The 15,087-nt window shown below is 42.2% G+C and overlaps 1 protein-coding gene across 1 annotated transcript in view; it reads left to right on the top strand.

The window, feature by feature from the left end:
* The window catches only part of LOC141983318 (sodium channel protein type 5 subunit alpha-like), a 132,405-nt gene extending 118,255 nt beyond the window's left edge, over positions 1-14,150 (top strand). Inside the window, exons 25-28 of the mRNA XM_074946338.1 lie at positions 8,042-8,179; positions 8,987-9,091; positions 9,530-9,800; positions 12,586-14,150. Coding sequence (XP_074802439.1) covers positions 8,042-8,179; positions 8,987-9,091; positions 9,530-9,800; positions 12,586-13,811 — 1,740 coding nt within the window. The 3' untranslated portion in view covers positions 13,812-14,150. The remainder of the gene's footprint in view (positions 1-8,041; positions 8,180-8,986; positions 9,092-9,529; positions 9,801-12,585) is intronic.
* The last annotated feature ends 937 nt before the right edge of the window (positions 14,151-15,087 follow it).

Here is a 15,087-nt window from a genome sequence, read left to right as displayed (position 1 = left end):
TCCCCAATTTACATAGGTGAACATAGACCCAAACCCTTGGATCTTAAGAACAATGAAAAAGCAGTCAGGTTCTTAAAAGAAGAATTTTAAGTGAAGAAAAAGTAAAAGAATCACCTCTGTAAAATCAGGATGGTAAATACCTGACAGGGTAATCAGATTCAAAACATAGAGAATCCCTCTAGGCAAAACCTTAAGTTACAAAAAGACACAAAAACAAGAATATACATCCCATTCAGCACAATTTATTTTATCAGCCATTTAAACAAAACAGAATCTAACGCATATCTAACTAGATTGCTTACTAATTCTTTACAGGAGTTGTGACCTGCATTCCTGCTCTGGTCCCGGCAAAAGCATCACACAGACAGAGAGAACCCTTTGTTTCCCCCCCGGCCCTCCAGCTTTGAAAGTATCTTGTCTCCCCATTGGTCATTTTGGTCAGGTGCCAGCGAGGTTTATTTTTGTTTCTTAACCCTTTACAGGAAAGGGTTTTTCCTCTGGCCAGGAGGGATTTAAAGGTGTTTACCCTTCCCTTTATATTTATGACACACCCCCCAAATCACAGATAGGGTGAAACGCTGGCTGTGATTTCTTCCTGGAGCTCTAGGAAAAAACAGAGTTAATAAGAAACATGCACCTCTAAATATACTACCAAGTATATAAAGACTAACAATATTTTCCACATCTCAAGGACGATTTTAACAAGTTGATTTTGGGAAACTTTCATGGGAGAGTGCATCAGCCACTTTGTTAGAAGCTCCTGAGATGTGTTGGATGTCAAAATCAAAATCTTGGAGAGCTAAAATCCACCGAATAACTTTTTTATTATTTCCCGTGGTGGTATGAAGCCACTGTAGCGTAGCATGGTCGATTTGCAGGTGGAAACACCGTCCCCAAACATATGGGCGTAGCTTTTCCAGAGTGTAGACAATGGCGTAACATTCTTTTTCACTGACTGACCAGTTGCTTTCCCCCTCAGACAGCTTCTTGCTGAGAAACACTACAGGATGGAATTCTTGATCCGGTCCTTTCTGCATTAAAACTGCTCCCACACCATGTTCGGACGCATCTGTGGTTACTAGGAACGGTTTGTCAAAGTCTGGGGCACTTAGCACAGGGTCAGACATGAGTGTCGCTTTAAGCTTGTTAAAGGCTTTCTGGCACTCTTCGGTCCACTGAACGGCATTTGGCTGTTTCTTTTTGGTTAGGTCTGTCAGTGGGGCGGCGATTTGGCTGTATTGCAGTACAAATCGCCTGTAATATCCGGCCAAGCCTAAGAAGGATTGGACCTATTTCTTTGACTTTGGGACAAGCCACTTTTGGATAGCATCCACTTTGGCCTGTAGGGGTTTGATAGTTCCTTGACCCACCTGGTGTCCAAGGTAAGTCACTCTGTTTAGGCCTATTTGACACTTCTTAGCCTTAACAGTTAGTCCTGTCTCCCTTATGCGCTCGAAGACTTTTTGTAGATTTTCCAGGTGTTCTGCCCAGGAATCCGAAAATATGGGCACATCGTCAAGGTAGGCGCGACTGCATATTCTCCTAATCCTGCTAGGAGACCATCTACAAGTCTTTGGAAGGTGGCGGGTGCATTCCGCAGCCCAAAAGGGAGTACATCAAATTCATACAGCCTGACATGGGTGATGAAGGCTGACCTTTCCTTGGCGGATTTATCTAGTGGTACCTGCCAGTACCCCTTGGTTAAGTCCAAGGTAGAGATGAACTGGGCCCGTCCCAGTTTCTCTAATAGTTCATCTGTGCATCGCATTTGATAGTTGTCTGGGCGAGTTACAGCATTTAGCTTATGGTAGTCCACGCAAAAACGTATCTCCCCATCTGGTTTGGGAACGAGAACCACTGGAGATGCCCATGCACTGCCAGAGGGGAGGATTACCCCCGTCTGTAGCATATCCTGGATCTCCCGTTCTATAGCAGTTTTAGCTTGAGGAGACACCCGGTAAGGTTGGACTTTAATTGGGTGAGCATTACCTGTGTCAATGGAGTGGTATGCCCGTTCAGTCAGTCCTGGGGTGGCTGAGAACTTCAGTGCATAGCTAGTACACAGCTCCTGGATCTGCTGTCGCTGCATACGCCCAAGGGTCATGGAGAGGTTCACCTCTTCCACGCCACCAGCACTTTTCCCTTCATAGTAGACACCTTCAGGCCACTCAGTGTCATCTCCTCCCTGGGCTGTAAACTGACAAACCTTTAATTCTCTGGAATAAAAGGGCTTTAGAGAATTAATACGGTGCAGCTTAGGCTTTCGGTTGGAGGTGGGGAATGCTATGAGATAATTAACAGCTCCCAGGTGCTCCTGGACCGTGAATGGCCCTTCCCATGACGCTCCCATTTTATGGGCCTGGAGCGCCTTTAAGACCATGACCTGGCCCCCTACTTTGAAGGAACACTCTCTGGCATGTTTATCATACCAGGCCTTTTGCTCTTTTTGAGCATCCTGTAGGTTTTCTTTAGCAAGGGCTAAAGAGGTTCGGAGGGTGTTTTGTAGGTTGGTTACAAAGTCCAGAATGTTAGTTCCTGGAGAAGGTGTAAACCCCTCCCATTGCTGCTTCACCAACTGTAATGGCCCCTTAGCCTCGCGGCCAGATACAAGTTCAAATGGTGAAAACCCTAAACTAGGATGTGGTACAGCTCTGTAGGCAAAGAGCAACTGCTGCAACACTAGGTCCCAATCATTGGAGTGCTCATTTACAAATTTACATATCATGGCCCCCAAAGTTCCATTAAATTTCTCCACCAGGCCACTTGTTTGATGATGGTAAGGGGTGGCAACCAATTGATTCACCCCATGAGCTTCCCAAAGGCTTTCCATAGTGCCTGCCAGGAAATTAGTTCCTGCATCTGTGAGGATGTTGGAGGGCCAACCTACCCTGGCAAAAATGTCTGCTAGTACCTGGCACACACATTTAGCCCTGGTGTTGCTTAGAGCTACTGCTTCCGGCCATCGGGTGGCAAAATCCATGAAAGTCAGTATGTACTGCTTTCCTCTGGGTGTCTTTTTCGGAAAAGGACCCAGAATATCCACAGCTACTCGCTGAAATGGAACCTCAATGATGGGGAGTGGCTGGAGAGGGGCTTTGACCTGGTCTTGGGGTTTTCCCACTCTTTGGCATACCTCACAAGACCGGACATAGGTAGAAACATCCTTGCCCATTCCCTCCCAGTGGAATGACCTCCCCAAATGGTCTTTGGTCCTGTTCACCCCAGCATGGCCACTAGGATGATCATGGGCTAAGCTCAAGAGCTTTACCCAGTACTTGGTTGGAATTACCAACTGTCTCTGAGGATGCCAGTCTTCCTGGTGTCCAGCAGAAAGAGTTTCCTTGTATAAAAGTCCGCTTTCTACAACAAACCTGGATCAATTAGAAGAGCTGAGAGGCGGTGGGTTGCTCCGTGCCGCCGTCCAAGCTTTTTGGAGGCTTTCATCTGCTTCCTGTTCGGTCTGGAACTGTTCCCTTGATGCTGGAGACATCAGTTCCTCATTGGATTGTGGACCTAGGCTTGGTCCCTCTGGAAGCGATGTAGGGGATGGGGCTGTTTCCGTTGACCGTGAACCGCTCTTCGCTGGTGCACTATGTTGGGGTTCAGGCTCCGGCTGAGCCTCTTGTGTAGGGTTATCGGCTGCTGCTGGTTCAGGTTCGGTGGGGCCCTCTGGTGTTCGGGTTGCAAGTACTGGGTTCAGTGCTGACAGTGGGTCTGGTGCTGGTTGTTCCACCGGTTCTGGTTCTGGGGCTGGCTCTGTCTGGGTCTCTGGGATTGGATCCACTACTGCTGTTGCAGACATTGGCCTGGGTTCCGGGTCCATCACCTCTGACCGGGTCCTGGTAGAAGTTTCCGGAACAGAGCTAGGCGTGACAGCTGGTTTAGCCTGGCTGCGGGTGACCATTCCCACCCTCTTGGCTGACTTCAGGCGATTGTCCAAGTCTTCCCCCAACAGCATGGGGATGGGATAATTGTCATAGACTGCAAAAGTCCACGTTCCTGACCAGCCCTTGTACTGGACAGGTAACTTGGCTGTAGGCAAATTGAAAGAGTTGGACTTGAAGGGTTGAATTGTCACTTGGATCTCTGGGTCGATTAAATTGGGGTCCACTAAGGAAGTGTGGATAGCCAACATTTGTGCTCCGGTGTCCCTCCACGTGGTGACCTTCTTCCCATCCACACTCACAGTTTCCCTGCGCTCTGAGGGTATCTGGGAGGTATCTGGGCCTGAGGACCTCTGGTGTGATTCCGGTGCAATGAACTGTAATCTGTTGGGGTTCTTGGGGCAGTTGGCCTTCACATGCCCCGGCTCGTTATATTTAAAACATCGTCCAGCTGACGGGTCACTGAGGTGGGTTGCTGGAGAACGGTGTGGCAGGACAATAAGGTGTTGGGAGTATTCCTTGGTGTGTAGTTGGGGCTTTGGGCTGCCCCTGGTAGTAGGGTGTGGTCTGAGGGTGTCCCTTCTGGTATCCGCTCCAACTGCGACCAGGGTTGTTCCTCTCTCCTCCCTTCACCCGTTTTTTTCTGGCTTGCCCTGCCTGTCTGGCGGTCTGGGACTGCTTGTATCGATCAGCATAAGAAGCAAGACTTTCTGCTGAGTCCGTTTCCTTATCCCATAAACACTGTTTTATTTCCTCCTTGGACATATTCAGGAATTGCTCCTCAGCTATCAAATCACACATTCCGTCAAAGCTAGTGACACCCCTTCCTTGGACCCATTTATCTAACAGATCCTTCATCTGGTTTAGATAAGCCACATTACTTAGTCCAGGCCCTCTCTTAAGGGTTTGAAATTTTACTCTGTACGTTTCAGAAGTAATCTGAAATTGCTTTAAAACCAAATCCTTGAACTTATTATAGTCAGAAGCCTCATCAATAGGCATCTTATTGAATATGTCCAGAGCTCTTCCAGTCAATTTTGCGACCAATGTGTTCATCTTGTGAGCTTCAGGAATTTTATGGAGAGTGCACAGTCTCTCAAAGGTGAGAAAATATTCAGCAATATCACTGGATTCATCATACTGTGGACATAGTCGCTCCCATTTGTGGATTGTTGGGGAAGGATGGTTAGGGTTATCCAGTGGATTCCACTCAGCCCTTACCGTCTCCAACTCCAGTACATGCTTCCTCTCTTTTTCCTTCTCCTCCATTTCTTCTTCCCTTGCCTCCATTTCTTTTTCCTTTGCCTCCATAGCTCTCCTGTGGGCAGCCTCTTGGTTTTTTTCTGCCTTGGGCTCTGTCATATTTGCCTCTCTTTTTTTAACTAACTTTACACCCGAGAGTTAGAAATAAAACAAACAAACAAAAAAAAAACTTGGCTTGTCAAAAAAAAAAAAAAAAGGTTGTGCTGTAACCGGATACCGATGTTCTCTGATAGTGATTGTCAGCCTACAGAAAAATCCTTAAAAAAAAAAAAAGAAAGAAACTAACATCTCTGTCTCCAGGCAAATAGAGAGAAAAAGCCTCTCGTTGCTCTTAGCTAAAAAAAGAACCCACCTCTTCAGGTCTGTGAAGACTTGTGAATTTCCCTGCAGGAAGTTAACTACCCTGCCTTTAGGTAGAGAAAACTCCAGCTCACAAAAGCAAGCTCCCTTTTGTTATGCTTGTTGCTTTGTCCCCTTTTACAAAACCCTTTAAAATCTTTTAAAATCCTTCTGTGCTTCTGATTAAAAAAAAAATCTCAAGATGATTTCAAATTAATCCCACCGCTCTGCCACCATGTCAAGGTTCCTTCCCCACTCTGAACTCTAGGGTACAGATGTGGGGACCTGCATGAAAGACCCTCCAAGCTTATTCTTACCAGCTTAGCTTAAATGCTGCCACCACCAAAGTGTTACACAAAGAACAGGGGAAGTGCCCACTTGGAAACGTCCCCCCCCCCAAAAAAAAATATCCCCCCAAGCCCTACACCCCCTTTCCTGGGGAAGACTTGATAAAAATCCTCACCAATTTGCATAGGTGAACAGAGACCCAAACCCTTGGATCTTAAGAACAATGAAAAAGCAATCAGGTTCTTAAAAGAAGAATTTTAATCGAAGAAAAAGTAAAAGAATCACCTCTGTAAAATCAGGATGGTAAATACCTTACAGGGTAGTCAGATTCAAAACATAGAGAATTCCTCTAGGCAAAACCTTAAGTTACAAAAAGACACAAAAACAGGAATATACATTCCATTCAGCACAGCTTATTTTATCAGCCATTTAAACAAAACAGAATCTAACACATATCTAGCTAGATTACTTACTAAGTTCTAAGACTCCATTCCTTTTCTGTTCCCGGCAAAAGCATCACACAGTCAGAGAGAACCTTTGTGTCCCTCTCAGCTTTGAAAGTATCTTGTCTCCTCATTGGTCATTTTGGTCAGGTGCCAACAAGGTTATCTTAGCTTTTTAACCCTTTACAGGTGAAAGGGTTTTTCCTCTGGCCAGGAGGTATTTAAAGGTGTTTACCCTTCCCTTTATATTTATGACACCACTAAAATACATTGGGCCAAATTCTCTGCCCATTTACTTAATTGACAACAGAAAATTTGGCATATTATTTTTAGAAGATATTTTCAGGTCACCAAGAAGGATAGTCAAGTGCTAGGAGAAACATTGCTCTCAGTAAAATTGTCATCCACATCTTCTGTGGTGTCCTTAGATTTAACTTTATCCAACAGTCACACTGTAGATTTTCTCTCCCCTCCTCAAGTGCACCCATGAAATGCACGACGTACTTATTCCTGGGGAGAGTCTGTGTCAAAAAATTCAAAATTCTGCATATTTTATTTGTCATAATAATGCAATATAATCACCCCAATTTCAATTGTTTTGGTAATTTATTTAAACTACAATACAGAAAAAAGTCACAGCATTTCCTAAACACATGAAAGTTAAGTTACAAACACTTGGTAGCATACCCGGATTCCAGTTATAATCCTGGATTTTCATTTGAAGTACGTTACAGACACCAAACAGCGCCCCCCCCAAAAATGTAGAATGTTATTTTAACTTGCTCAGACTTTCATACATGAAAGTCCTACAGGTTTGCTAATCATTGTCCTGTGTCTGGCTGGGGACTTGGGGAAGTGCTTGGTTTGGATTGTCCTGACATTTTATTGACTGCTTAGTGAATGTTTTATTTGCCCTCAAAGTCTTTTTTTTTTTTTTTAATGGGTAAGTAAAATAAATCCTGAGCTGTACTCTAACCCCATTGTGCCACTTTGGAAAAAAGTGAGAAAGCCCATAGACCTTTCTAGCTGAGGATTCCCTTCCTTTCATTATAATAAGGCTCCTTTACATCACTTTGGCAATGTAGCAGCCTTAAAACTTTTTACAGGTTTTATACTCCTGGGGGAATTGACTGAGACTGGAAACAGTTAACTAACAATAAGAATATTAACAGTGTCACTACACTGGCAGGCTGCTACATTTGTGCCTCAGAGAATGAGCTCAATTGAAGTCAACAGCCACTTTAACAATGTTACTACAGAGGCATGCTTCTATATTTGTGCCTCCAGGACATAGCCAGCCTCGTGCATAATAAAAAGCTCTACCCTTCCATGCCGCAAGCTGCAGTCGGAAGAGAGAGGGACAGATTCTCTCTCTCTCTCTCTCTCTCGTTGGCACACACATACGCCTAGCCTTCCCTCCCCCCGCCCGCCAGTGATTAACCACACAGGCACACACACACCCAGCCTCTCTCCCCCAACTCTGAGGCTGCTCCAGGCATGCTGGAATAGATGCACTGAATGGGCTACCGGGGAAGAGGCGCATGTCCCCCGGCAGATTTTTTTTTCCATTTTTCTGCACAGAAATATGCAGGCCATATGAATTCTGTGCTCCTGCAGGGGCACAGGATTCTGTCAGGAGTACTTATTGTTACCCACTAGAGTTTTTAACTAGACACCTTTTTTCAGGATATGCAGTGATGTAGTAAATTTGATATCCTGCAATGAACTCTGTACGGGGGGATGGAGGCACCTATTTGGAACTCCTTCTAGGAGCAGAGCCATATTGTTTTCAGTCATTTTTCATCTTGGTTATCATTTTTGCAGAAAGAAAAGCAGCCACGGAAGGAACATAATCTATACATGTACCTCTATTTTGTGGTTTTCATCATCTTTGGATCTTTCTTCACACTGAATCTTTTTGTTGGTGTCATTATTGACAATTTTAACCAACAAAAGAAAAAGATAAGTATATTGGATATGTTTCCAGGCCCCTGATATATCCCTTACATGCTGTCTTCAGAGTATAGGATGCCAGCTGTACACTGAAGGTCTAAAACATTTATTTACATTTATTACATGGAACAGCATCAGTATTGAATTTAATTGAGGCAGCATTACAAGTGAAGTGCTAAGAAGTGCTTCCCCTTCACCATTCCTTTCCCATGTTTCCCATCCATGTAGTTCTTGGCTCCAGAGGCAGCACTGATTCAAGAGGCTGTGAAGTCAGCTACGCAGTCCCTTGAATGCTACTTCCCCTACCTTTCAGAGTAGCAGCCGTGTTAGTCTGTATTCGCAAAAAGAAAAGGAGTACTAGTGGCACCTTAGGAACTAACCAATTTATTTGAGCATAAGCTTTCATGAGCTACAGCTCACTTCATCGGATGCATTCAGTGGAAAATACAGTGAGGAGATTTATAGCTAAGCACTGTGGGACAGGGTCTGAGGAGCAGCTCTGGGATTGGGCAGTGCGCCAGAGCTGGTAGAGGACAGCAACAACAGGAGGTCAAGGGGAAGGGAACAAGTTGATCCTTCCCTCATGTGCCTGAGCTCGTAGCTAGTCATTTTCCTGCTTTCTGAGCCAGTGGAGTGCCACTACAGAACTGTTTAAAATGCATTTGATCCCAATTAGGTTCTGTGAGAAGGGTTAGTAACAGCAAGAAATAAAAGGGCAGAAAAAGAAAGAAATGTTGGCTTCCAATATTTTAGACTCTTGCAGGTCAATGATGTTTTTTTCTCATCAATAGTAACAGTAGCATTATCTCCATATACTTAGGTAGACAAGACATCTTTATGACAAAAGAACAAAGAAAATACTATAACGCAATGAAAAAACTGGGATCCAAGAAACCCCAAAAACCCATCCCAAGGCCATTGGTGAGACCACCTGAGTTTTCTTCCAACTAAAATATTTCTAATCAGTGAAAATCCATAGTAAAATAAACTTAATCCACCCAAAAATTTATTAATTATATATAATATACACATTATATATAATGTATTTGTTTCCACTGATGTTCAGAGAATGTTCATAGAATTAATTCTGTACCAAGAAATTGCCACTGAAGGATTATAAAGAATAAATATTTATGAAGTTCTTTGCAGAAATATTTACCTTGATATTGATTATCCTTCAGAATGGGAAGGGAATTATGCTATCCTGTTTTATACTCTACCTTTCTCTAATATATCTATCTATAATGGAATTAAGCAACATTGAAACATATAAGGACTACTAGTAAGTAAATACACATGCCTAAGTATGGCCTCATTTTCATAACTAATACTAAATACTCTTGTTTTCCCCCCCTGCAGAACAAATACCAAGGGGTTTTTTTTGACATTGTAACAAGCCAAGCCTTTGATGTTATCATCATGATTCTCATCTGCCTTAACATGATCACTATGATGGTGGAAACTGATGATCAAAGTATAAGGAAGACTGACATTCTTAACAAAATCAACATGTTCTTTGTTGCCATCTTTGCTGTAGAATGCACCGTGAAATTGTTGGCTCTGAGACACTATTACTTCACCAATGGCTGGAACATATTTGATTTAAGTGTGGTCATTATGTCTATTGTTGGTAGGTAAAAATATACCAACAAGCTCAGTAATAGCCCTTTATATTTCATCACCATATATTATTTTATATGTTTCCATGCCCCCCGCCCCTCCTGCTGCCATTTTGTTCCTCCCCCTTTCTGCTCTAGGAGTTGGCCGTATGGTTTTGGAAGTCTATTCCTACCCTTTCTAGGTTCCCTAGGCATCTAGGTATCACATTTGGACCCATGTGCATTTTTGGCACCATTGGCCATTTTGGGGGAAAAATTTGATTTAATTTAATTTAACTGGAAACATCAAAAATGAATGAATAAATGTAGATTTCATGCCTTTTCATCATTTTAAGAGGAATATATGCTTTTTTTATGAACTTAGTACCTTTCTAAATAAAATCTGTTAATCAGTTCTACAAAGGATGCAAAGTATTAGTGACAGAGAAAAAGTATATCCTTAAAGTTTGTTACATGTTTAAAGGGCACAGTTGTTCTAGAGACACCTTTAGAAATCTCCAAGATAGCCTTTTGTGGAATTATTTATCATAGCACATTAAAAAGTCAATTTATTAAATACCAATAAAAAGGACCATGTATGTAGATTTCTTTATCAAAGTTATTACAGCTCCTTCCCTACTGCAATATGGGTATGGACGTTCCTATAGGACTCACTGATGATGTTGATCATGTGCTGGTCCAGGCCCCTTTCCCGCAGCACCCACATGATGTGATCGTGGGATACTGAGTCAAAAGCTTTGGCTATATCTATAAATACGATATTTTGACACTAAACTGGGAGGAGTGGTAGATACGCTGGAGGGTAGGGATAGGATACAGAGGGACCTAGACAAATTGGAGGATTGGGCCAAAAGAAATCTGATGAGGTTCAACAAGGACAAGTGCAGAGTCCTGCACTAAGGACGGAAGAAACCAATGCACCACTACAGACTAGGGACCGAATGGCTAGGCATCAGTTCTGCAGAGAAGGACCTAGGGGTGACAGTGGATGAGAAGCTGGATATGAGTCAACAGTGTGCCCTTGTTGCCAAGAAGGCCAATGGCATTTTGTATAAGTAGGGGCATTGCCAGCAGATCGAGGGACTTGATCGTTCCCCTCTATTCGACATTGGTGAGGCCTCATCTGGAGTACTGTGTCCAGTTTTGGGCCCCACACTACAAGAAGGATGTGGAAAAATTGGAGAGAGTCCAGCGAAGGGCAACAAAAATGATTAGGGGGCTGGAACACATGACTTATGAGGAGAGGCTGAGGGAACTGGGATTGTTTAGTCTACAGAAGAGAAGAATGAGGGGGGATTTGATAGCTGCTTTTAACTACCTGAAAGGTGGATCCAAAGAGGATGGAGCTAGACTATTCTCAGTGATAGCAGATGACAGGACAAGGAGTAATGGTCTCAAGTTGCAGTGGGGGAGATTTAGGTTGGATATTAGGAAAAACTTTTTCACTAAGAGGGTGGTGAAACACTGGAATGCGTTACCTAGGGAGGTGGTGGAATCCCCTTCCTTAGAAGTTTTTAAGGTCAGGCTTGACAAAGCCCTGGCTGGGATGATTTAGTTGGGGATTGATCCCGCTCTAGGCAGCGGGTTGGACTAGATGACCTCCAGAGGTCCCTTCCAACTCTGATATTCTATGATTCTATGCAAAATTATCAGTTGGCCTTTTTTCCACAAGTCTTAAACATGTCTACTGCCCCACACTATTAGACATATTTGGAGTAGAAATAAGAGTAGTGGGACAAATGTATCCTAATCTCTTCCTCTTTCCCTTTCTACCTCCTCTGTGATGACATAGGGTGAAAACAGAGGAGCAAAAAAGTGGTCCCTGTAAAGCCCGTAATGATTAGGAGAATTTTAAAACGCATCTCCCTTAAAAGAGAAGTATTTCTCTATAGTGCATGTTGCTTCAAGGACTTCCCAGAAAATAGCAAAAATAAATAAGTTGACCTAAAGGGAGAACAAGAGAAAAAATCCCGTTCTTCTATCATGTGAAAAAATGTATAGATATTTCCATCAAGTTATGACCAAATGATGTTTAGAAGATCACCTTTTTCTTTTTTGTTGTCATATGAGACTACTTGGGGCTGCAATGGCACACTTTAGAAAGGCCAGAATAAGTTTAGCCTTTCCTTGTATAAGGACACCCCTGGAGTAATCATCTGCAGGGACTGAATCTGAGACCTCTGGATTTAAAAGAATAGACTCTACTGCTAGTGAAAATGAACCTTCTCCATTAGTCTGGCGGCATTATCAGACTAATAAAGTAGTCAAATCACAAGAGAGGGGCCAAAAGCAACACTGTGAGCATGGATTACACTTATATTTACTTTATCTGTTTCTGTCTGTCTTGCTTACATGGTTCTCATCTAGGCATCTAAGTGCCTATGATTCTGGTGTTATGTTTTGGTTTGTTGTTTGAGCTTTGATTTTTTTCAACCTTTAGGACCAAATGTTAAAACACAGTCACATAACCTTCGCACCCACTGGCAAAATGCTGCACATAAAACATCTACTTGAGTACACACGTGTGTTTGCTATGTGCCGCAGCTCACAGATTTTGTGGGCACAACATACAATTCCATAAAGGTGTGTTATTTTTTTTAATTTCTAAACTTTTACAGATAAGCCATTAATCTTTTTTTTAAATATGTAAGTTTTCCTGTAAGAACTGTCAGTGTTAGATCATCAACACATTAATGTCAGGGAGATATCAGTTTTACGAATAATATTATTTCTTTCAGTTACTAATTCACAAAAAATTAGAAATTCTAACTGATTGTTCCTTTTTTTTTTCTTTAGGCACTCTGCTTTCTGACATTGTTAATGCATTTGAAAATTACTTCTCACCTACACTCTTCAGAGTCATTCGGTTGGCTGAGATTGGACGAATATTAAGACTTGTCCGAGCTGCCAAAGGAATTAGAACTCTCCTTTTTGCCTTAATGATGTCCCTTCCTGCTCTGTTCAACATTGGTCTCCTCCTTTTTCTGGTCATGTTTATTTATGCCATTTTTGGCATGGCTAACTTTGCTTATGTTCCATGGGAGAGTGGGATTGATGACATGTTCAACTTCCAAACCTTTGCTAACAGCATTCTTTGTCTCTTCCAAATGACAACATCTGCTGGCTGGGATGGTCTTCTCAGTCCTATTTTAAACACTGGACCTCCGTTTTGTGATCCTAACATACGAGGTGCTGTGGGAGAATGTGGTAAACCTGCTGTGGGTATTATTTTCTTTGTAAGTTACATCATTATATCATTTCTCATTGTTGTAAACATGTATATAGCTGTTATTTTAGAGAACTTCAACGTTGCCACTGAGGAAAGTACAGATCCTCTAGGTGAAGATGACTTTGATATGTTTTATAAAATCTGGGAGAAGTTTGATCCTGAAGCAACTCAATTTATTGAGTATTCTGCACTTTCAAACTTTGCAGATGCTTTGGCAGAACCTTTACGTGTAGCCAAACCAAACAAAATTGAGCTCCTAGCAATGGACCTTCCCTTGGCCAGCGGAGATAGGATTCACTGTTTGGATATTTTGTTTGCTTTTACCAAACGGGTGCTAGGAGAATCTGGGGAAATGGACAAACTAAAAGAACAGACAGAGGAAAAGTTTATGGCTGCCAATCCATCTAGGTTTTTTCATGAACCAATCACAACCACGCTCAGACACAAAGAAGAGGAGGTTTCTGCCATTATTATCCAGAGGGCCTATAGGAGTCATTTGATTCAACGGTCCATGAAGCAGGCCTCTCTCTTATATCATAGAACTTGTGATGGAGACATCCTTGAAGATGCTTCACAGAAGGAAGGTCTCATTGCATTCATGATGAATGAAAATTATGGTAAGAATCTAGACAAGTCCGAGACTGTGTCTTCAACATCTTTCCCTCCATCCTATGACAGTGTCACCGGGGACACTAATGACAACCTCCAGGTAAAGACGGCGGACTCTTCCAAATGTGATGTACCTATAGGTTGTCGGCTATCTCCAGACAAAGATAAAGAATCCATTGTTTAATATTTTGTTAATAATGCTTTAAAATATTCACAGAATATAATGATGTAAATATACAGCAACCGAAGCAGCCTTCTTTTTAAACATTAGTTGCAAAAGAAACAAGGGTTGTTCTACCCTTAACTATGGGAGTTCATAAGCTGTCACCTTTGACCCTGCTACATTCAACTTTACTCAATGTTTATATTTAGATATACCTAGGAAGAATCTGTGTAGAGTAATAACTGTTATTTTGGTGGCAGTCGTGAATTAAGGCAGAATCCTTGGTATCTTGTTACTATGGCCCAGACACAGAGCTGATTAGAGCTGCACTTTGCTTACTTCTGCTAACCGAACACCCACCCACTTAGATTGGTTTGCCTCATTATGGACCAAGTTCAAGAAGTGGAAAATAAGTTTCAAGATATCTGGAAAGAAATAGCTGTCTGGGAAAGGGGTGGGAGAAAATGTAATGGTTTTTGAGGGTTTTGAAGTAGGGAGGGGCGGGTGAAATTTAGCATAATTAACACTTTGATAATAAACCTGGTAGACTAATGACTCCCAATCTTTTCAGTTCTGTGACCCACATATCATAAACATTGCTATTGCATGACCCACTGATATGTCAAACTGTACTGGAACTCCTCCAATATGATGAATTTAAACAATAGCCATGGTATGTATACTATTGTAGTCAAGTTACTGCAGTATAATGACATAATAAATGTAATACTTAACATTCCAGAAACAGAAATGAATTACATTAGAATATTTTTTTTACACAAAACTGAATTGCTTTTCCTCTGGAATTATGAAGCTGACATCTTTATCTTCACCTGTTTTCTTTCTAAAAATCTTTGTGACTCTTATGACATCATGATATCATTAGCTGGCACTTCTCCACAATGAACTCTACACCTTGGCCTGCCTTCAGTCTCTTCTCCCATGTGTGTAAATACTTATTTGAGATACATGGGTTCATACTTTCTGTATGAACCATTTTGCTTTTCATTTACTGATTTGTCTTCCTTTTTGTTGCATTGCCAGGTATTCAGAGCCACAAGACCACTCAAGTCTCTCTTGACACTTACATTTCATATTTAAAACTGTTAATTGTATATGTAAATCACTTTTCAAGATAAGATTAAAAAAAAGTGGCAAGATTCATGTGACTATCAAGGGTAACTGGTCCAGGAGAAGCACAGCTTTCCTTTCTTCCCCACAGTGTTTTCAGACAGAAAAGAAGCTTGGCTTTGTGGCTGAGGCACTGGACTGAGACTCTGATCTGGGTTCAGTTCCT

This window comes from Natator depressus, chromosome 2 (genome assembly GCF_965152275.1).
Source record: "Natator depressus isolate rNatDep1 chromosome 2, rNatDep2.hap1, whole genome shotgun sequence".
In the NCBI taxonomy this organism is placed as follows: Eukaryota; Metazoa; Chordata; order Testudines; family Cheloniidae; genus Natator; species Natator depressus.
Note: the sequence above shows the minus strand (reverse complement) of the source record. Positions and strands in the feature narration are given on the sequence as shown.